The following is a 21161-nucleotide window of genomic DNA, read 5'->3' on the forward strand; positions in this document are numbered from 1 at the left end:
TTTTTTTTTTTTTTTTTTTTTTTTTTTTTTTTTTTTTTTTTTTTTTTTTAATTAGTATCATTCACCCTAATGATGTTGTGATATGACACAGTTAAGTTAGAAGTGTCATTGAGGACAGTATCTTATTTAAGAAAAATGACAACTCTGGAATTTTTTAGTTTACGTTGACAGATAAGTTTGATATTTCCAAATGCAGCTTCATACCAGAATCCTCAAGGGTCTCAGAATGAGAACGATCCAAATAATACAACTGTGGGTACTTCATTACTTTTTAGTAGTAATATAATCATATGGACATGTTTATGAGTTGTTATGTTATCTTCTTGCAGATATTTGTGGGAAATTTGGATTCTAACGTCACTGATGAACATCTTAGACAAGTATTCAGTCAGTATGGAGAGCTGGTGCATGTTAAGATACCTGCAGGCAAGCGATGTGGCTTTGTTCAATTTTCAGACAGGTTGGTTCTCAAAAGCATATATGATGCCTCCCCCCTTCCCAACATTTGGTGCTCGTTTGCTCATGAGTAGTTTATTTTGTTTTTTTTAAATCCTATTTCAGAAGCTGCGCCGATGAAGCTTTGCGCATGTTAAATGGAACCCAAATTGGTGGGCAAACCATTAGACTTTCATGGGGCCGTAGTCCTTCTAACAAACAGGTAGTAGTAGTATTATGTCTCACTTATTATCCAGTATTCATGTTGAAGCAAATATGAAGCTTTGTAATATCCTCTAATGCAAATTTACAGCCTCAGGCTGACCCTAATCAGTGGAATGGTGGAGGAGGATATTATGGGTATGGACAAGGATATGAAAACTATAGCTATGCTCCAGCTGCCCAAGACCCTAACATGTTCTACAGTGGCTATGGTGGGTATGGGAACTACCAACAACCAGGACCGCAGCAGCCATCGCAGCAACAAGGAGGAGGGTATATGTAGATGACAAGTTTGCTTGTTGTTCCCCCCACCACCTCCCCACCTCAGAACGTGACCCCAAACTTCTGCTTGTCATTTGTAGAAGATTTTGAAGATGTTTACTCTCATCTATTCTGTATGACTCCGTTGACATGATGTCACTTGTGTGCTTGTATTTGGCGTTAGAGGTTTTGCGTCTTGCGTTATTTGTTTCTTCATAATCTATCATGGGTAGCCAGCCGCTGAATGATCTTTCTTATTGTAATTCTCGTAAATTCTTGCTTAAATTGCTGTACGTGGTTGCAGTACAACCTGAACCTACTATTTATGTTCCTGCTGGACTAGCCCATCTGACTTATATTCTGGCTTTATTGACACTTTTTTATGGTATTTAAGTGGCTTGAACTCTGCTTTTTGTTGTAATTGTTGTTTGGGTTCCCATTTCAATAAGTAAAACCCCTTAAATTTGAGTTCTTAAATCATCGAGTTTTTGTAGGGAAAATTCATTGATTAATAATAAACATGGGGCCAAATTGCAATTTTTATTCACTTCTGCACGTTCGATTGAAATTAATTTTTCTAAAAATATTTTAAAATTGTTTAAATTTTTTACAAATCTCTACGCGAGGAGTGCTTTTTTCGGGCATTGTTGGAAAGTGTCTGCTGAATAGAAAATCTAAATATTCACGTGCGGTCGGTACCATCTGGACTTCCATAAGCTCGGTTCTTGATTGGTTGGATTTGGGAGCGTCAATAATGACGTTGGACATGGTGATGGGGCCCAATGTTCTATAAATCATGGCCTCAAAAGCGTTCGGATAAAGTATTTCAAAATTTGTTTTATTTTATTTTATTTTATTTTATTTCCTTTTAAACGATAAATCTAATTGTTTCCTTCCGGATCCCCTTCTATTTGTTCCCTCCCTTTCGCTCGTTCTCGACTTCTAGGGTTAGGGTTTCTCTTTGTTCAGACGAGACACCCAAACTCTCTTCTTTCTTCTTCTTCTTCTTCTTCTTCTTCTTCTTCTTCTCTCTACAAGGAGATTTTGTTTCCCTTTTTCGAAACCATGCAGCCTGCACCTGGTATTGCTCCTCACAACATGCCTCACCAGGCCCCTCAGTACCAGCAACAACAACCTCCTTACATGATGATGCCTCCTCAGCCGCCTCAACCGCAGCCTGTCCCTCAGATGTGGCCTCAGCAGCCGCAGGCCGCTTCGCCTCAGGGACAACCCTCTCAACCAGCCAACGCGGATGAAGTTCGTACGCTCTGGATCGGAGACTTGCAGTACTGGATGGACGAGAACTATATTTTTAATTGCTTTGCTCATACAGGCGAGGTACGTGAATCAACGCGCCACCCCACTTGAGATCATGTGTGTATTTGTCTTTATTTTTATTATTATTATTGGACGGATTTGTCGGACTTTTATGATTATTAGGTCGATTTCATCCAGATTCGTGCATGTACATGTTTCTGAAATGTCATCTTGATAGATATTTAGCGGTTACAATTTTTTTTCGTATAGAATTGATGATGTTTTTATTCCCAGGTTTCATCCGTGAAAGTTATTCGGAACAAGCAAACTGGCCAGTCCGAGGGTTACGGCTTTCTTGAATTTTTAACTCGTCCAGCAGCGGAAAGGGTACTACAAGCATATAACGGCACAGCGATGCCCAATGGGGCGCAAAATTTTAGATTGAACTGGGCATCAGCAGGGGAGAAACGACAAGATGACTCTCCCGATTACACAATTTTTGTAGGAGATTTGGCTGGTGATGTTACTGATTATGTGCTACAAGAGACATTTAGGGCACGTTATACCTCCGTTAAGGGTGCTAAAGTTGTGATTGACAGGCTCACCGGACGTACTAAAGGTTATGGGTTTGTTAAGTTCGGAGATGAGAGTGAACAGATGCGGGCAATGACTGAGATGAATGGTGTCCTCTGTTCATCCAGGCCCATGCGTATCGGACCAGCGGCTAACAAGAACACTTCTGGCAGTCAGCAGTATGCGAAAAGTAAATACTAACCTCCCCCCAAATTGGAAAATTTAAATGAGAAACAGAGCATCAAATTCTGTATTGAATATATCCTCCTTCATTCGTTCATAGTATGGATGTGCCAGTTGAGTTTAGAGTTTTGGCATTCTTTTTGCTTTCAATATGCCTAGATGAAATCCGACCTTCTTTATTTTTCTGTCCAGATTTATCTCCTCTCCGTTACTTTTATTTTTTAGTTTTCTATCATTTTAATTCCCCCCTCGTTATACCCTTGGAGAATAGTAGCCTTTCATGCCTTTTCCTTCGTGCAGTTCCAATTCGAACTTTGGTCATTGTAACAATAAAAAGGATTCATAAACTTATAAAACTCCTCTTTTCTTTAAGCAGGGTGTCAAAAGGTTCTGTCAGCTTGGGGTCCGCTACTGATTTCAGCTGACATGGTTACCCTTTAGTACGTTGTTCCATTTAGGTCAGTTTTTTCCCGCCAATGTCTTATGTGGCATATTTATGCTACGTTTTTTAATTCACCTTTAGTTCTGCAACGTTTAGCTTTTCCTTTCATTTCATGGGTGTTTTTTTTCTCTCCCTGGCATTTCAATCTAATTCCATTAGATTTTTTTTCAAAAGAAGTTCAGGCTACGCAGGCTCTTTAGGTAGATGAGTTATTGCAATTTCATTAATGTGATGGCACGCTGGTTTTATACTGAACTATCCTTCTACAACAGCTATAGCAGGCCACATAGTTTGTGCTTGTCCTTTACCACCTAATATTAGGGTTTACAGGGTTTACCTATGTTTTCTTCTAAGTATGATTATTCGTTCCTGTTTATGCTTTCGAATCCATTACCTATAAAAGAATTTTGGACTGCATGGATTCTCCTTTCTTTCTAGTTTTTCATTTCTCTAGCTCGGTATTCCAAATTGTCATTCCTTTCTTCTTTAACCTGGTGGACACAGATATATTCAGGGATACTTTGTTTGTATCTCGTGTAAATAGGATTCCATTGATTGGTCTTGCTTATGTTATGTTTGGCTACTTTCATCACTTGTAGTTTTTGTTATATACTTATGTTTATGCTAATGATTGGGCTAGTTTCTTCATGCTAGATTTTCAATATGGCTGAGTATGGTTGCCCGAGTCTGAAGTTAGAAACTCTATTTGTGATATTTAGAACATTAGGATGTGATGCTTTATAATATAACCTTCTTTTTTTAATCATGTGTATTATTCTATGGATATTTCTTCATGTGATATGATATGATCCCTTATATTTACTTATTTTACATTATATATTTTGTTTTTTAAATTCTGGCCTTTTTATGATCAATGTTTTCAAACCCTTCCCTTTCTCTAGGCTTACGCCTATGTCAGATAAAAGGAAGATTGTACCTTTATGGACGGTGTTATGCATGTCTTGCTTTGAGCCTTTTTAGGCGTGACTGTGATATAATAGACTTGTCTTTTATTATTTCCCTTATTTTGGGGTAATTGTTTGTATCTCTAATTTTTGGTATCCTTTGTGGTTTTATGAGCACTACAAAATTACCCTTCATACTGCCACATGCTTTATGTCTTACCTCTCTTAACCAATAGTGTCTAGGTCTCAGTAAACCTTTTAAAATACTGTGAGATTAAGCAATTGAAAATTGCTTTTGTTTCAATTTTATTGTTAGAGATTTTGTCTTTAAGATATATTAAAAGAAGAGAACACCTGATTGTTCAAGATAAAATGCAAGTTCATGTTGGTTTAATTTTTTGTATTGTAGATTCATACCAGAATCCTCAAGGGACCCAAAATGAGAGTGATCCAAACAATACTACTGTGGGTTCTTTACCCTTTTTCTTTTTCCATGTAACTTTATTTGCGGTTTCTAACTTCTTAAATGGCTATTGCAGATATTTGTGGGGAATTTGGACTCTAATGTCACAGATGATCACTTGAGACAAGTATTTGGTCAGTATGGGGAATTGGTGCATGTAAAGATACCTGTGGGCAAACGATGTGGTTTCGTTCAATTTTCTGACCGGTGAGTAGTCTTAAAGATGTACCCTAACATCTTAATCTCCCTTGAATTGGTGATGACACATTTATTGGTGATTTTAACTTTGATACTAGAAACTGTGCTGAGGAAGCATTACGCATGCTGAATGGAACACAAATTGGTGGGCAGAACATTAGACTTTCATGGGGACGTAGTCCTTCAAATAAACAGGTAGAGTTCTATTATAGTACTCATCTGATATCCTCCGACAATGGTTATTGAATATAGTTCTTTCATAATGATCAACTAAATTGTTTCTTCACCTTTCAGCAGCCTCAGGCGGATCGTAACCAATGGAATGGTGGAGGCGGGTATTACGGGTATGGGCAAGGTTACGAAAACTTCAGCTACGCTCCAGCCCCGCAGGACCCTAATATGTTCTACAGTGGGTATGGCGGCTATGGGAATTACCAGCAGCCACCACCACAGCAACCGCAGCAGCAGCAGCAAGGAGGATACATGTAGTAGATTTGAAGTTTTGTTCACTCTGGCCTGGCCTCCTCCCCCTACTGAGCCCCCCGTTTTGAGTTACCCCTCCCATCCCATCCATTCTGAAGAACTCTTTTTCCTATTTTCTATTCTCTACCATAACTCCTTGATGACTGAAATACCTTTTTCTTTTTTTTAATTATGTTCCTCAGAAGTTTGATTGTGTACTTTGTGTCGTTTATTTTATTTCTATAGTTAATTTTCTGTCTTTGCTAATCATGAGAGTTAGACTACAAATTTGTGTCTATATATATGTATATACACATATTTTATTCTTTTTTTGAAAAATTCATAGGGTTAAAATAAAATTTTGTTTGGTTCTTAAAATTTAAAAAAAAAAAAAAAAAAAAAAAAAAAAGCACTTTGTTCATCAACGTTTGAATTTATATCATAATTAGTTTTTTGTAATGTGAAATTAAGTTCTAAATAGTTTTCGTTTATGATATATGTTGGTGTGATTTTATTAATATGTATAATTTAAATAAGTTGACGGTTTTTTTTTTTAACTAACAATCAAATGAAAATCAATTTTAAACTTTAAAGATCAATTAAAAATCTAAACCTCAATAGTCAAATAAAAATTAAATTCAAATTTTATTAACCGCTTTTCAAAAGAAAATTAAATGATTATATTACTAGTTCTCTAATTTTGAGATCTTAAAAATTAAGTGACATATTACATATAAATTTTGATTTATATTTGGGTGTTTTTCGGCCTTCTCATTTGGGTTGGAGTAGACCATAATCTGGAGGCTCGTGTTGGCCACAAGACAACGTTTCCAATTGCTGTTCGTGGGAAGATCTGCGAGGAGACACCAGGATTCTCTCTCGCACTCTGAGCATCTATTATCATCCATGGCCTCTCTGCTAGCTAATGGAATTTCACGCTTTCCTCATCACCCCACTTGGGAATTACAAAAAGACGCTATTCAAAGGTTGCAGAGTCCCAGAATTGCTAACTTGAAGATTCCGAAGTCGGAGCCCTTCAGAGTCCGAGCAGATGTCGGCTACGAACCCAAAACTGCGATATCCGGTTCGGGTTCTCCAGGTAAGCCCTCGCCGCCATCTACCTCTACTGATGAGAAAATTCAGGATATTCTTCGTAACCGCGATTACGATAAGAAATTTGGATTTACTGTGGATATCGATTCGTTTTCCATTCCGAAAGGCCTTTCCAAGGAAACGATTCGATTGATTTCGTCCCTAAAAGAAGAACCCGATTGGATGCTTCAGTTTCGGTTGAATTCTTTTGAGAAATTCCTTAGGATGAAAGAACCGACATGGTCTGATAATCGATATCCACCAATTAATTTTCAAGATCTATGTTATTATTCTGCCCCTAAGAAAAAACCGACATTGAACAGCCTTGACGAGGCGGACCCCGAGCTGCTCATGTATTTTGATAGGCTCGGGGTTCCTCTAAATGAACGCAACCGTCTAGCTAACGTTGCTGTTGATGCTGTTCTAGATAGTGTTTCAATTGCTACTACTCATAGGCAAACGCTAGAAAAAGCTGGTGTGATTTTCTGTTCGATATCAGAGGCAATTAGGGAATATCCTGATCTAATTAAAAAGTACTTGGGGAGAGTTGTGCCTAGCGAAGATAACTATTATGCTGCATTGAACTCGGCGGTGTTTAGCGATGGATCATTTTGTTATATACCTAAGAACACGAAGTGCCCGATGCAGATTTCAACTTATTTTCGAATCAATGCTTTGGAAACTGGACAGTTCGAGAGAACTTTGATTGTTGCTGATGACAGGAGTTTTGTAGAGTATTTGGAGGGATGCACAGCGCCTTCCTATGATAGAAATCAGCTTCATGCTGCTGTGGTTGAATTGTATTGTGCTGAAGGTGCAGAGATTAAGTACTCCACAGTTCAAAACTGGTATGCTGGCGATGAGGAAGGGAAAGGAGGTGTGTATAATTTTGTAACGAAGCGTGGCCTTTGTGCCGGGGCTCGTTCTAAAATATCTTGGACACAAGTAGAAACAGGTTCTGCCATTACTTGGAAGTATCCGAGCGTTGTTTTGGAGGGAGATGATACTGTTGGCGAGTTCTATTCAGTAGCGCTGACGAATAATTATCAACAGGCAGATACGGGTACGAAGATGATACACAAAGGAAAGAATACAAGGAGTAGAATTATCTCAAAAGGTATTTCTGCTGGGAATTCCAGGAACTGTTATAGGGGGCTTGTTCAGGTTCAATCCAAAGCAGACAATGCGAAGAACTCGTCTCAATGTGATTCAATGCTCATTGGTGACAATGCTGCTGCTAACACTTATCCATACATCCAGGTAATTCCCTTTCATGTTCTTATTTGTTTGTTTCAAAGTTGAGTGTGTTGTAACGGAAGCGGAAGTAAGACCAATCACACGCACAAACCCACAAATAGAATTAAACAAAAAGATACAAAGATTTACGTGGTTCGAAGAGAAGAAATTCTCCTACATCCACGGGTAGCAACTAATCTCAATAATCAAAATGTTTACAAAGTGTATATTTCATACTTTCACACTATAAAAGTCTCTCAATAAAGTTACTCCCAAAAACAGCAACCTTCTGGAAGCTTCTCTAATATAACATCATTACCTACTTGTCCGAAAAACAAAGAATCGCCTCAATTTTTTCGCTTTCTATAGTTAAAGTCACTGATGAACAAGAGGTAATTAGTGATTATTCTGCAAATAACTTTTGTATGAGAAAATAATTAGGAAGTAACAGCTCAAACCCACCGTTAACAGATATTGTACTCTTTAGTCTTTCCCTTTTGGGATTCTCCTCGAGGTTTTTAAAGTGTGTCTGCTAGGGAGAGGTTTACACACCCTAATAAAAAATGTTTCGTTCCCCTTTTCCAACCGATGTAGGATCTCACAATCCACCTCCATTCGAGGCCCAGCGTCCCCGCTGGCACTCATTCCTCTCTCCAATCAATGTGGGATCTCACAATCCACACCCTTTGGGTTCCAACGTCCTTCCTCGCGCTCCATTCGCTGTCCACCCCCTCTCAGGGGCTTAGCGTCCTCGATGGCACACCGCCTAATGTCTGGCTTTGATACCATTTGTAACAGCCTAAGTCAACTGCTAGCAGATATTGTACTCTTTTGACTTTTTCTTTTTGAGTTTCCTCTCAAAGTTTTTAAAATGCGCCTCCTAAGAGGAGGTTTTCGCACCCTTATAAAAAATGTTTCATTCTACTCCCAACTGAAAGATGAAAATCTTGTCATGCATGCACTGCCAAGCTTGTTTTAATTTCATAACTTCAAATCTTGGCACCGAAAGGGCAGCTTAAACTTATTTTGAGTTCTTGTATGTTTCTTTTTACACAAAATAACTTGGGCATTCTGACATAGTTTTCTTCATCATTATAGAGTTGCAAGTATACATAATATGAGATTGAGGGTATACTTTTTGAAGTAGAAAGTTCTTTATTAATCCAATGGAGGTGACTTTGATAGGGTTAAGCCCAGAACTGTCGGGAAGAGGAAATACTTGAGATGAGCAAAAACTTAGGCTTGAATTTGTGCAAATTATATAACTCAAATTCTTGTAGTCATCAAAAGAACTCACAATCTCGTTTCTAACAGGTGAAGAATCCCACAGCTCGCATTGAACATGAAGCCAGTACGTCCAAGATTGGTGAAGATCAGTTGTTTTATTTTCAACAGAGAGGAATAGACTATGAGAAGGCCATGGCTGCCATGATATCCGGATTCTGTCGTGATGTCTTCAACGAGCTGCCTGATGAATTTGGTGCTGAGGTGAACCAACTCATGAGCTTGAAGCTTGAAGGATCAGTGGGTTAAGTGGTAACTATAGGAACTTTTGAAGGTTTAATCATCTTGAGAAGCTTTTAGATTACTTAGCATTACCGGCTCCACAAGCCTGCATCACTCTGCTTGGAATATACTTCTGCCTCCAAAGACATGGGCAGAATGTAAATAATGTTTTGAGTGTTCAATCAACTTGTAGTCGCCCATTTATAGCTACAGATCGAGATCTGGAAGACAGACTTGCTGTTCTTATATATAAATAAAATCCTCACTTATTATTCATCTGGTCATGTCTGAACATGGTTTACACTTCCATATGCTGTGACATCAACTCCTACCAATTGGATTTCTGAGTTAGATAAATGTAACCGCCTAAATCTAAACTCACCGCTAGTAAATATTGTCTTTTTTAAACTTTTATTTAAAATGTGTATGTTAAGAAGAGGTTTTCACACTTTTTCCTTCCTTTTCCTTCCCAACCGATGTGTGGTCTCATAATCCACCCTTTTAAAGCTTAGCGTCCTCGCTGACACTTGTTCCATTCTTCAATGGATCTAAAACCTCAATCTACTCCTTCAAGACCTCAATCTACTTCTTCGAGGCCCAGTGTCTTTGCTGGCACACCGCCTTGTGTCCACCCTAGTTTAGGACTTAGCCTACTCGTTGGCTGTCTGGTTTTGATACCATTTGTAATTATCCAAGTTCACTTTTAGCAAATATTATCCTGAAATTTCTACCCATTTATAAAAAAAAATGTTTTACTTTCCTCCCAAGTAATGATCTCTTTTACCCAATAACTTACTTAAAAAATAGAAATACTTTCAATTTATTTTGGAAGGATTCACGAATCCAGTGCTTTAAGCCGAAAATAAACTGATGAACAGAGCCAGATGTTTATCCAGAATCAAGATGCAATCTTGTGAATCAAATCTTGTCCGACCGACCTGTAATAAAACAATCTACCTGCTTCTTCATTATTGTACCATGCATTAATCAACAATAACCTTGACATGCGTATTGGAAAAACATAATCTTTTTTTACAGATTCCAAGGTTACTTTGTCTGTGTCATTGCAAACATCATCATGCTCAAAAGTTGACCTTGGGAAGTAAAGATAATGCCTTTAGGCCCTTAAACATCAAACAGACGTCATCCTTTGCTTGTTTATTTGGAAATAATAAGGAGCATGGTTGCAGACGACATGCATGAAGAAGAAAGCAAATACAAAATTAAACAGAGCCCAATAGCGTGCTCTGTTTCTCAAAACTCTTTACTTTTAGTCTGAAATCTGACGCTGAAACCTCTAACATTAGGTCAACTTTCATTTATTTATGTTTCTCTGTGGCCTTATTCTCAACCATTCAGAGAAAAAGTAATGTATATTAATGGAACAGACACATTAACTTTTATATCAATAATATTAACTCAATATCTAAAGATGTTTGCTTTTACTCATTACATATCGTCCTTAATTTCAAGGTATTAAAATGCACTCATTATGGTGAGGGTCTAGTCCTACTCTTAGTGTCTCTCACCCGTCCGGTAACCGAGCTCTGATACCATTTCTAACAGCTCAAGCTCACCGCTCAAACGGGTCTTTTAGAGAGAAGTTTCTACACACTTATAAGAGATATTTCGTTCTACTCTCCAACCAATATGAGATCTAACAATTATAGACATAAGTAAAAGTTATATGGTTTGGTGATATTAGAAAATGGCTACAACAGATATGATATAAAGAAATTTAATGGCAAGAGATTTTACCGACTTGGCTTAGATCCACTCTTATATACCCATAATCTTTGCTTTTATCCAACTCCTTTGAACAATATAATAGAATTATAAAGATAAAATGATTAGTGCAAAGTTGACCAAACTCAGCATGATACAAACTAATAATGGAAACCCAATAAATGAATATGTTTTCTTCCAATAATTCTACCGACCCTTTAGCCGTGGGGAAGCTGACTCTTCAAGAAACCTTCAGGCATCACCCAAGTCCTTGTCTGTTCTACACATGACAAGCTTCACACGTCCCATCTTTTGACTTTGTATCTCACCAGCTGGTCGCCGATTCGACCAATTAAATATTGCTTCATTTCACTGTTCATTCGGACGGCTTGGCTTACTTGCTGACTCTATTGGCAGCTGGTTCATAGTTTTTTACAAAATATTATTCAGTTTATTATATGTTTTTCTTCAATGCTAAACCATAGGTTATATGCAATAATGCAATAATTTATATGTTTCTAAAGTATGAAGCATGGATTCATACCCAGACAGCTCCATAATTATCCATCACATGCTTTACACAATTACCCATATCATTATTTATTAACAAAAACCCAATTTATTGTTCTTTTCTTTTGATATCAGAGTGTGGAGATTGATGAACAATGAACAAAATAAATATTGCAGAGACCCCAAAGTAACAGACTGAAAGCTTTCTTCATTAATAAATAATCCCACTTTTTATGTGGTTGGCATTGTTTTAAACTTATCCCAAGATCCAAGTTTTATCATAAAATATTGATAATCTTAAGCAGAATGATAGTTATAGAAGAATAAGCGTAGGTTTCTGCTGAGGATGGAATGACGCATGGACGGTTAGCTATGTTTTTAACTTTTTCTTTGATTTAAGAAATCAAAACAATCATCACGCCCTTCTCTCTCTTTGCCTTTATGTATATAAAATGGGTATTGTGAAAGGAATTTATGTGCTTGATTCTGAGTTGATACCATTTTCTCAAGAAACTGCTCTGTTTCTGTTAGGCTCTGTTTTAGCAGAGGAAATATGAGTGGGTTAGTGACAAGGAGGCAAAATGGGTACTCAAGGATGGAGAAGGAAGACCCAGAAGAGAAAAAGCACAGGCAAGCTCAGTTCTTGATTTACAAGATAATGGAGCAGGCAAACAGTGGCACTAGGAGAAGATCTTCGTGTCTCAGAATCAGAATAAGGAAGTTTAAGCTAAGGATTGGGAGGAGGTTGAAGAAGCTGAAGAAGACGATGTCAATGGGGTTTTGCACTGCAAGAAATGGGATCTGCAAGCAATTTGGACAGCTTAGAACTTGTAAGAGCTTGTTTGGACGACCTAAGGAGGAAGCTTTGGCCTTTCCTTCTTTGGTTTCTTGAGTGTTTGTCTTCTTATCTTTGTTTTGTGGAGTTCTATGTTTGAAAAGGGAAATGCCTTTTGATATTGGATGGAGAGTTCCTTTATGCTGCCTCTAATCTAAAAATGAAACGAAAACGAAGGTAAAAGATTCGGTTATCTCGTTCATGAATACTGTGTTTATGTTTTTTGAGAGTTCCTTTGCGATAGTTTTGTTTTAACTCGAAATTTGAAATCGTTCCAGAAAAACATCGGTCATAATCAAGCAAGAGTTATAATCAATATCAGTCATTGTTAGTTGGAAACGATGTATTATTTATAAGGGTGTAGAAACATTACTCCAACATACGCTTTTTAAAACCGTGAAGCTGACGACGATACATAATAAGTTAAAGCGGACAAAATCCATTAGCAATAGACTTAAGCTCTAACAGATTCCGAGTATTTGAACAGATTTAAGAGACAGACTACACGTCAATCACTATTGTTGATGTTGGATGGAAATCCAAATATACAACGAAATCTGAAATGTTGCACCACTTTGCTCAGCTTTCCTAATATATCTTTACAAAACTTTTTTATTACATTGACAGCAAGAATGAACAAATTAGGAATTTGGGAACCATTTTTCCAACTCAAATTTCTACCACATTCAGAACATCTAAGACTATTCACAAGGATCAAACTTCTGAGGATACAAGACTTCGTCATAAGCTTCATTGAACATGAACATGAACATGAACATGAACATGAACAAGAACATCCTTGTTTTAGATGATGACTTGACAACAGTCTTCTCCAAAGATAGCATTAAATAAGCTACATGAGTATCATGAGGGCCACTGAGATAGCAATGAGCAACACATGTACCACACCATCGTTGTAAAGGCCTGCAACAGTTGGGGCATTAAGTTTGAGGAAATTCAGATTTCATGACACTTATAATCAATATAAAGCCACTTTGAATGTGTCAACCAACCTAACAAAACTCTGCATTTTTTGACTTAGATACTGTATCTATGTAACTCTCACTGACCACTAAAGTCTTTTTCTCTTCTATTACCTCAGAACTCAGATGTCAGGTCAATTAAAGCATGGTATTAAATTCTGTATACATGCCAGTGAGCATTAGTTAGTAATGACTTGTTTTGTAATCGTTGACTATGTTCGAGATTGAAAATTCTACATTTTTGTAACCACTGTTGTGTAAAAGAATGGGTCAAAGAATCCACTTGTTTGTATAAATTGTGTTTGGTGGATGGGATTAGATTGATAGTGTAACAACCAAGTCCACCGCTAGTAGATATTGCCCATTTTGGCCCGTTACGTATCGTCGTCAGCCTCGCAGTTTTAAAACACATCTACTAGGGAAAGGTTTCCACACCCTTATAAGGATGCTTCGTTCTCCTCTACAACTGATGCGAGATCTCACAATCTACCTCTTTGAGGGTCTAGCGTCCTCGCTAGCACACCGCTCGGTGCCTACCTCTAATACCATTTGTAACAGCCCAATCCCACCGCTAGCAGATATTGTTCGCTTTGGCCTGTTAAGTATCGCCATTAGCCTCACGGTTTTAAAACGCGTCTACTAGGGAGAGGTTTCCACACCCTTATAATGAATGTTTCGTTCTCTTCTCCAACCGATGTGGGATCTCATAGAGAAGAATGATGAAATTAAACTACTGTTTCAAAATGACCACTAGTAACGATATTCGTGTTTTCGGTTCTTGTAGAGAAATTCGAGGATAGTTGAAGAATATAAGTACCACTTTGAGCAGAAGCTGCTGCAGGAAGTGCAGGAATTTTGATAGCTGCAATCCAAAAAACGCGAGCAATTAGAAATTCAAGAAGACGATAACTCGACATTTTTTTATAAAGATGGGAAACTGGTTAAGGGTCTATATTTGATACCCATGCTCCAAATACTGGAAGTTTTAAAAAAATGTGTCTTACTCTTATTGCATGATGAAGCTGTCATTTGAGTTGAAGAAGACCATGGAGCTGGAATATGGTCATTCAGATCACAAACAAAGCTGATCCCTGATGATGGATCAAATATGGCATCTGAAGGCAGGCTTGGTAGAAGGCATCCAAACTCTGTCGAGACGATAATGAAAGTTAGAGAGAAAATGAATCATGAATTTCGAAAACAGGCTAAAAATCTGCATTCGTGTCGATGGACTGACACCAATCTTCTTCGTTCTTTTTTATTTCGTTAAAAACGTAAGAACATCCCAACAGTACGTCTTCTAATAACTTTTAAGCCAACAAAAGCTGATGGTGTAATCAAAGGTTATCTTGCAAGAATATGGAATAAGTAAATTTTTATGAAATAGTACCTTGATTTCCAACTGAAATGCTCAAAGTTGTAGATCCATTATCAAGTTAGAACATGGGAAGGAAAGGGGAAAAAACTATTAGAATCCATGTGAAATTATTCAAGGAATTGTTTAAATCTGGAAATATGAAGAAAACAAAAGCTACACACCTTGGAGGGAGAAATCCTTGAGGCTTATATGGCATAGGTCATACACGTTCTTCGTGATATTCGACTTTCGTAGTTTCATTTCCAATGATGTAGCACAATCCAAAGCTTGTAGGTTGGTAACGAGGCTCTGCTTTTGCAGATGCGTTACATAGCTTTCCATGGCCAGGCAGCACCCTGTCTTGTTAGAGATCGCATTCCCGCAAGCATCGGCAACATATTTCATGTCAGGGAATTCCAATGGACACACTGAGAATAGCACACAGAAAAGATCTATGATGATGTGGTAGCTAAAGATAATAGCATCAGAAATGAGTGGTGACTCGAATCTTAAAAAATTGAAAATGTTGTAGACATTGACCAAGAAGGCAAATGGGAATAGGATCGACAAATACATAGAGATGTGATGAATTATAACAGTAATCACGAGAATTTCGTAAATCTCCGTTTGAAAAAATTTGCTTTCAAGCTCACCTTTGTTAACATTGCAATTGGACAGTACTCTAAGAACTTCCTTGGCATTAGCAGGGTGAAGTTTGCTAGCCAGCCATCGGAGGACGATAGTTTTACAATCACGAACCCTAGCGGACTGTTCGGGCAAGACTTGAGATCCAGGCATACCCAAGAAATCTGTAGATATCATTGCTAACTTTGTAGCGGCTTCTGAAATGGCATTCTGGCAGATTGCATTGCAGCATTCTTTCACAGGATCAATTTTATTACAGGCAGCAAGCAACTTAGACGTATCAACGGTCGTCTCAAATTCACTAACATCTTTGGCCGGACAAGACCCTTCAGTGAGATTGGCTGGATGAACTCTGCATATGTGTTTAAGACGTTCATTTGCACCCTGCCCCACCAAAATCTGCTCAATATCTGAGAGGCAATATTCGGCAAGCGTCCCGTTTAAAGCAAGAACATAAGTATCTTTACTCGACTGACCAATAAGGATAGCAAGAGTAGCTTCTAACTGCGGACAACAAATAACATTGGCCATCTGTTTCGCAAAAGGGGCCCAACAATCCATGGCAGTCACACCCATCAAAGTTTCGGTTGCAGAAAAGTTCAACAAACATTGTCCTGTAAGGAGAATGAGTGATTAAATTGAAAAGAAGAATCAATGAATCATTATAAACTAACTCTTTCTAGACAAACAATCATAAACCTGATAAATTTGGGACTGTGGTATTTGTGAAGGGTGCCAATGGAGAAGGGGCAAGGAGAGGAAGGAATGGCTTTGGATTCCCACTTGGAGCGATCTCGGGATACATATCATCCATTGGTTTCTCATTCGACAGATGCCGTGTTGGATATGTTGACGGGATGCAGCTAGCTTCATGGAAATCTGCAACAAAAAGAAAAAAATAGCCCGTAAGATATAATACAACCATTTTTTAGTTTATTGTATAATGATGTTCTGCAGTTTTAGGAGGCATAAATATTCTAATTTGAGAGACGAACAGAATCATATTTTAAGGATTTAGTACACAAAAAATTTCATTGATAGGTTTTATTGCCATGTGATGAGATACCAAAAAGGATAATATATTGAAACTAGCTCCCAAGGGGTGGTGGATTGTGAGATCCTATATCGGTTGGAGAGAGAAACCCACCTTCATTATAAAGGTGTGGAAACCTCTCCCTAACATGCACGTTTTAAAACCTTAAAGGGAAAGCCTAGAAGGGAACCTCATTAGTGAACTAGCTCCTCTCAAAGTTTTAAAACACGTCTGGTAAGGACAGGTTTTCACACCTTTATAAGGAATGTTTCGTTTCCCTCTCCAACCGATGTGAGATCTCACATTTACAAAGAAATCCAAATATTCACACTATTTCATATTCCACTTCAATAGATAACACTATATCTCTGTCTGAAGATAATGCATCTGAAAAGGATATAAAACCCAACGTCATCCATGGCTAAGTCAGGTGTGCTAATTGCTTAAGGTAATGGGTGAACCAAACTCATTTCTTTTGGTCCTATGATTTCTGGGTGGAGCCTCTTCCAAAAGCTCTGTTATACTTCCGGCAAAACAGCTAGCTGGTGAGCACGACTACTTGAACCAAACTCATTTCTTTTGGTCCTATAGTTACTGTTTCATTTATAACCCTTATGTGAGGATTACTTCTAGGAAATCCAGGCCATGTATCAGAAAACATTTTGTAAGCCAACAAAGGAACATAAATTCCAGAGTATAGCTAAATAACTGCGCCAGACTCCATAGATGCTTGAATTATAAATTTATAAGACAACCCAGTAAGATCTTTGCTTGTATCATCAGCTCGCATGCTACCCATTAGCACAAAAATGACAGCTGAATCATTCATCATTTAATCTAGCCGTTGGTTAAATTAGATTAAATGACAGATGGAGGAAGAAAAGGTAAGTTAATAACAGAGCAAAATTAGGTATCAGAAGCTGATTCTTTCTAAAACGACAGCTCTTCTATCCAATCCAAAACAACAACAGAGAAATAAGCAAATCAAGAATGTCGAGAAAGAAGAGCAGAACAAAATTACCTAAACTTCAGCACATAGAGAAGAAGAAGAAGCTTGTGAAAAGGCAACAGATCGAGCAAAAAGAGGCGAACCCCACAAAGAGAAACGCAGAAAAAAATAGAAAGTTAAGAACACTTACATAGGAGGAGAAGTAGCGTGTGGAGAAGAACGGCATCGAAAAGAAGCTTAAGAGAGAATCTGTCATCCATTTTTTGGAGTTTCCAGATTGTGTAGGTTCCAAAGAAACAGGGAGGGAGGTGGAGGAAGAGAAATTGGAAGTGGGAATGAAGAGAATAAGGGTTAAGAAGCATCAAAATTGGGATTGGAGGAGTGGAAGTGGTTGAGTGAGTGAAGAAATTGAGAAGGTGGGGAGATAGAGATAGAGAGAAGCCATGAATGAGCTTCAAAGTGTGTGGGGACGAAAGCAGCTCAAGTAATAGCTGTCTGAATGGCCCCACACACGGACAGATCTGCAATACCAAGAGGAAGAAGGAAGAAGAACACCAAAATAAATTTAAAAATTAAAAAAATTAAAAAAAAAAAAGTTTGAGATGGAAGAACAAGAAAGAAGAACGATATGGCATTAATGGCAGCAGCTGCTTTTTTCCTAACTTCTCTCTCCCTCTCTCTCTCTCTCTCTCTCTCTCTCTCTCTCTCTCTCTCTCTCTCTCTCTCTTCTCCCTCGCACGCGTGATGAGTGTGAGGAGTGACCCCACTCCTTATGTCTCTCACGCGTGCCAATTCCCAAGCGTGCGAGTTTTCGGTTCATAAAATTACCCGACTTACCCGGGAAATATCCGAAGTCCTCCCGACCCGCCTGGTTTTTCATGCCTTTCATTCGGCTAGGGACCCACATATTCTTCGAATTAAATAACTTCCGGCTCATATCCACTTTGTTTTTTTTTTTTTTTCTCATTTAATTTTAAAATAAAATTATAAATATTAAATTTCTTTGTTTCGTTATTCATTCTCATCAAATACAATCATGTCGAGTGGCCCGTGAATGACTTCACGCCAATATAGTAATATAAGGTTCATACATTTTACTCCTGCAATATTTATCATTCAGTTGACCGAAATTACGAAAATGAACATTAACCATATTAATTCGTCTAAAGATAGCTCCAAGAATTTTCTCCTTTATATTTAGTAATCGTCCACACTCCTCGAGTTTGACGTGCAGTTGGGTAATTTGTGCTTGTTGGAAGAGTTGATAGGCCTGCTTATAAAACCAGTCTTTATAGTATTTTTATTTTTAAAATTGGACTATTAATTTTAAAAAATATATTATAAATAAAAGTTATTGAGAGTAAATTGTAATAAAAAAATCAATTTAAGAAGTATCTAATGAATTAGAAAAATTGGATAAAACACTTTACTCTTTTTTATCTATTAAATAAATATAAATATATATTTTTAAATTCAACAAAATGAGGATTCATTTATTTGAAATGATTGAAAAATTACAAAAATAAAATAAAATAAAACTAATTCTAAATTTAAATAGAGAGTGACCCATTTATTAGCCCCTGAAAATCATTGACAAGAAATTATTTAAAATTGGCAATAATAAGTGGGTTTTAATAATTGTTGTTGTTTTGAGTATTTAAATTATATTTATTAGAATTAGGGGGGAATTGAATGATTTTTTGTGGATTTAAAATGAAATCTGATTTTTATGAAAAATTTAAATGCACATTTATTTGAATATTGAAAAGTATGAATGGACTATTATTATTCATTTCAAATTAAAATGCTCTCTATAATGTGTAGTACTAGTAGGTTTGTGCATTTAGATATGGGTAGTCTACATGGCAGCTCTTCAATTTTCTTTTCCATACCCATCAACCTTACTTATTTTCCGTAAGAGCCCACAATTGTTTGGAGGCGAAACGTTCTCTAACCGATGTGGGATTTCACAATCAACCACTTGGAGGCTAGTGTCTACCCTCGCGTTCTCTAACTAATGTGAGATCTCACAATCCACCCATTTGAGACCAGTGTCCTCACTGGCACACTGCCCGGTGTTTGGCTCTGATACCATTTGTAATGTCTCAAACCTATATATATTGGTTCACTCTACAACTGAGTGAGATCTTAAAATCTACTCCCTTGGAGGTTTTTATCTTTAGACTCTCTTTTCAACAACTTCCGGAGAATTAGTTAATTGAGAAGATAATAATAATTATTATTATTGTTATTTTTTGAAATTACAAAGGATGATTATTATTAAGCTTCCCTAATTGAGTCAATGAGCTGTCCTTAATCATTTATTGTAATTTAAATTATATCATATCAATAAAGAGTTAAGTAAACTCTACTAGATGGCAAGTGTATTAAAGGAGCCAATGCTTGTCGGACAAAATAGACCCCCAGAATTAAGTGTGCAGACTCCGTTTTTTTCTAAATATATATAAATTTTAAGATCATAAATAATCCATAATTTTCAAAATTATTCCAAAATTAAATTGAATTTTTCGTTCTAGGGCAAACTTTAGCAGAATTGAATGCAGAGCAGAGCACTCGTAATTAATAACAGCTCCTGCAAACCAAGTGGGAATTCATGTTTAATTTAATCTTCACATGCTTCTCAAGCTTGCAATAAATGCAAATTTGCCCTAACATTTACAAATGAGAAGGAACCGAATTCAACGAACTAATTTACATGTACAGCAAAAGAAATCGGTATAATGAATGAATGAATTTCCTGTTCTTTTCTTCTTTTTTACAGATCAGGAAGAGCTAATCGCTAATCGATCACTCTGGAATGCTTTGAAGAGAAGGTCTCCATGAACGATGGTGCTCACCTTGAAATTCGTCCTCATCGTTCATCATCCGCCCAATTACTTGTTCTAGACTCAAGCCTTCTATCTCCAGATTCTTCACCAGATCCTCAAGCTCTCTCTTCGTCATCTTGATTTTCACTTGCGGCTGTGGACACGACGACGTTTGCTTCTCTCCAAGTAGTCTATATTTCTCTGGATCGCCTCTGGAGGCTGAGGCGTTTCCGCCGCGGCCACGGCCGTGCTTGGAACTGAAGGAGCCCCAATCGTCTCCGGCGAAGACCATTGTAGAGGATTGGCTTCTGCAACAGTTGCCCATATTACAGTGATTCTTTCTTGTGTTGTTCCTTTTTCTTCGGTTTAGGGCTCCGAAATGATTTCGATTTCCGGATTAGGAAATTGAGGGAAACTTTTTCTTAAATAGAGGTGTGGAGAGGAAAGGGGAAGGAACGGGCGGGAAGAGACCGCGTCGGAGAAGGCGCCACGGTGGACGCGACGGGGTCTCACGTGGCAGAGGTAGAAAATTATTTGGCAAATAATATACCTAGAAATTGTCTTGGGGAAGGTCACCTACCTACGTCATCGTTTAGGCCAATTATAAAATTTCAAGAATTAAAAATTATATATTAAAAAAAAAACCCTTGAAATTTTATTCAATTTTTATATTAAATCTATTTTTTAAATCGGAAGTTTTTAAAGAAAAGAAAAGAAAAGAAAAGAAAATAGTTATATTTATTTGCCACGAATAAATTGTAAAAAATATTAAACGACGACGCATAAGGGATGAGCACAAAAAGGAGGCTAATTCCGAATAAGAAGGAATGACGTGGAGGCTAAATTAAATGTTTCCAACGTGTTATATCTTGTATAATTATGTAATTAAATAATTAATTAATATATTAATTAACTTCTGGGTTAGATTTATTCTACAAAATTCTTATTAATTGAAGTATTTAGATATCTATATACCAATTCGCATGAAGGCGTTGTTCCTTTCCAATACTATTATTAATAATATAACATCTTATAGAAATAAATTAAATAAATTAATTAAA

At 37.3% G+C, this 21161-nt stretch overlaps 6 protein-coding genes across 12 annotated transcripts in view; 4 read left to right on the forward strand and 2 right to left on the reverse strand.

Moving 5' to 3' along the window:
* The window catches only part of LOC111495451 (polyadenylate-binding protein RBP45-like), a 4549-nt gene extending 3224 nt beyond the window's left edge, over positions 1 to 1325 (forward strand). For 2 of the 3 annotated variants that reach the window (XM_023145505.1, XM_023145507.1), the window contains exons 3-6: positions 197 to 252; positions 330 to 460; positions 562 to 658; positions 749 to 1325. In XM_023145505.1, the coding sequence (XP_023001273.1) occupies positions 197 to 252; positions 330 to 460; positions 562 to 658; positions 749 to 940 (476 nt within the window). In that variant the 3' untranslated portion in view covers positions 941 to 1325. The remainder of the gene's footprint in view (positions 1 to 196; positions 253 to 329; positions 461 to 561; positions 659 to 748) is intronic. The other variant, XM_023145506.1, reaches the window with a different exon arrangement.
* LOC111495433 (UPF0051 protein ABCI8, chloroplastic-like) overlaps positions 1 to 9511 on the forward strand; it is a 12748-nt gene extending 3237 nt beyond the window's left edge. The window contains exons 2-3 of one of the 2 annotated variants that reach the window (XM_023145477.1): positions 6275 to 7753; positions 9044 to 9511. In XM_023145477.1, coding sequence (XP_023001245.1) covers positions 6308 to 7753; positions 9044 to 9262 — 1665 coding nt within the window. In that variant the 5' untranslated portion in view covers positions 6275 to 6307 and the 3' untranslated portion in view covers positions 9263 to 9511. Of the gene's footprint in view, positions 1 to 6184; positions 7754 to 9043 lie in introns of those variants that run through there. The other variant, XM_023145478.1, reaches the window with a different exon arrangement.
* Positions 1807 to 5668, forward strand: LOC111495449 (polyadenylate-binding protein RBP45-like). Of its 2 annotated transcripts, none has more exons than XM_023145503.1 (6): positions 1807 to 2256; positions 2470 to 2938; positions 4688 to 4743; positions 4818 to 4948; positions 5038 to 5134; positions 5234 to 5668. In XM_023145503.1, the coding sequence occupies exons 1-6, from the start codon at positions 1984 to 1986 to the stop codon at positions 5426 to 5428; spliced, it is 1221 nt and encodes a 406-aa protein (XP_023001271.1). In that variant the 5' UTR covers positions 1807 to 1983; the 3' UTR covers positions 5429 to 5668. The 2 variants fall into 2 exon arrangements, with proteins under 2 accessions (XP_023001271.1, XP_023001272.1); XM_023145504.1 differs by having other exon boundaries at positions 1984 to 2256; positions 5237 to 5668.
* Positions 9512 to 11936: 2425 nt separating the features above from the next.
* LOC111495486 lies at positions 11937 to 12507 on the forward strand. Its single transcript, XM_023145554.1, has one exon. The coding sequence runs from the start codon at positions 12024 to 12026 to the stop codon at positions 12360 to 12362; it is 339 nt and encodes a 112-aa protein (XP_023001322.1). The 5' UTR covers positions 11937 to 12023; the 3' UTR covers positions 12363 to 12507.
* A 279-nt stretch (positions 12508 to 12786) lies between these two features.
* LOC111495441 (uncharacterized GPI-anchored protein At1g61900) lies at positions 12787 to 17868 on the reverse strand. 3 transcript variants are annotated; one of them, XR_002720301.1, is made up of 9 exons: positions 17463 to 17868; positions 15990 to 16169; positions 15299 to 15904; positions 14828 to 15073; positions 14679 to 14690; positions 14293 to 14436; positions 14106 to 14150; positions 13101 to 13229; positions 12787 to 13070 (listed from the first exon to the last, which is right to left on the reverse strand). XR_002720301.1 is itself a non-coding variant. In XM_023145485.1 (8 exons), the coding sequence occupies exons 1-8, from the start codon at positions 17632 to 17634 to the stop codon at positions 13159 to 13161; spliced, it is 1476 nt and encodes a 491-aa protein (XP_023001253.1). In that variant the 5' UTR covers positions 17635 to 17868; the 3' UTR covers positions 12787 to 13158. The 3 variants fall into 3 exon arrangements, 2 of the variants coding, with proteins under 2 accessions (XP_023001253.1, XP_023001254.1); XM_023145485.1 differs by having other exon boundaries at positions 12787 to 13229; XM_023145486.1 differs by lacking the exons at positions 12787 to 13070; positions 13101 to 13229 and adding an exon at positions 14004 to 14045 and having other exon boundaries at positions 14083 to 14150.
* A 1928-nt stretch (positions 17869 to 19796) lies between these two features.
* LOC111495485 lies at positions 19797 to 20637 on the reverse strand. The gene has a single exon (XM_023145553.1). It carries the CDS (start codon positions 20423 to 20425, stop codon positions 20081 to 20083), a length of 345 nt encoding a protein of 114 aa, XP_023001321.1. The 5' UTR covers positions 20426 to 20637; the 3' UTR covers positions 19797 to 20080.
* Positions 20638 to 21161: the final 524 nt, after the last annotated feature.

Source organism: Cucurbita maxima, unplaced genomic scaffold (genome assembly GCF_002738345.1).
Source record: "Cucurbita maxima cultivar Rimu unplaced genomic scaffold, Cmax_1.0 Cma_Scf00021, whole genome shotgun sequence".
NCBI lineage: Eukaryota > Viridiplantae > Streptophyta > Magnoliopsida > Cucurbitales > Cucurbitaceae > Cucurbita > Cucurbita maxima.

What these genes read in the sequence shown, in the direction of transcription:
- LOC111495449 (XM_023145503.1), top strand. Translation starts at nt 1,984, where the DNA reads ATGCAGCCTGCACCTGGTATTGCTCCTCACAACATGCCTCACCAGGCC. An exon ending in TTCGTTCAATTTTCTGACCG is followed by an intron (nt 4,949 to 5,037) that starts GTGAGTAGTCTT and finishes CTTTGATACTAG; the next exon opens with AAACTGTGCTGAGGAAGCAT. An exon ending in GTAGTCCTTCAAATAAACAG is followed by an intron (nt 5,135 to 5,233) that starts GTAGAGTTCTAT and finishes TTCACCTTTCAG; the next exon opens with CAGCCTCAGGCGGATCGTAA.
- LOC111495486 (XM_023145554.1), top strand. Translation starts at nt 12,024, where the DNA reads ATGAGTGGGTTAGTGACAAGGAGGCAAAATGGGTACTCAAGGATGGAG.
- LOC111495441 (XM_023145485.1), bottom strand. Translation starts at nt 17,634, where the DNA reads ATGCTTCTTAACCCTTATTCTCTTCATTCCCACTTCCAATTTCTCTTC. An exon ending in CACGCTACTTCTCCTCCTAT is followed by an intron (nt 16,170 to 17,462) that starts GTAAGTGTTCTT and finishes TTTTTGTTGCAG; the next exon opens with ATTTCCATGAAGCTAGCTGC. An exon ending in CAATTGCAATGTTAACAAAG is followed by an intron (nt 15,074 to 15,298) that starts GTGAGCTTGAAA and finishes TGCTATTCTCAG; the next exon opens with TGTGTCCATTGGAATTCCCT.
- LOC111495485 (XM_023145553.1), bottom strand. Translation starts at nt 20,425, where the DNA reads ATGGGCAACTGTTGCAGAAGCCAATCCTCTACAATGGTCTTCGCCGGA.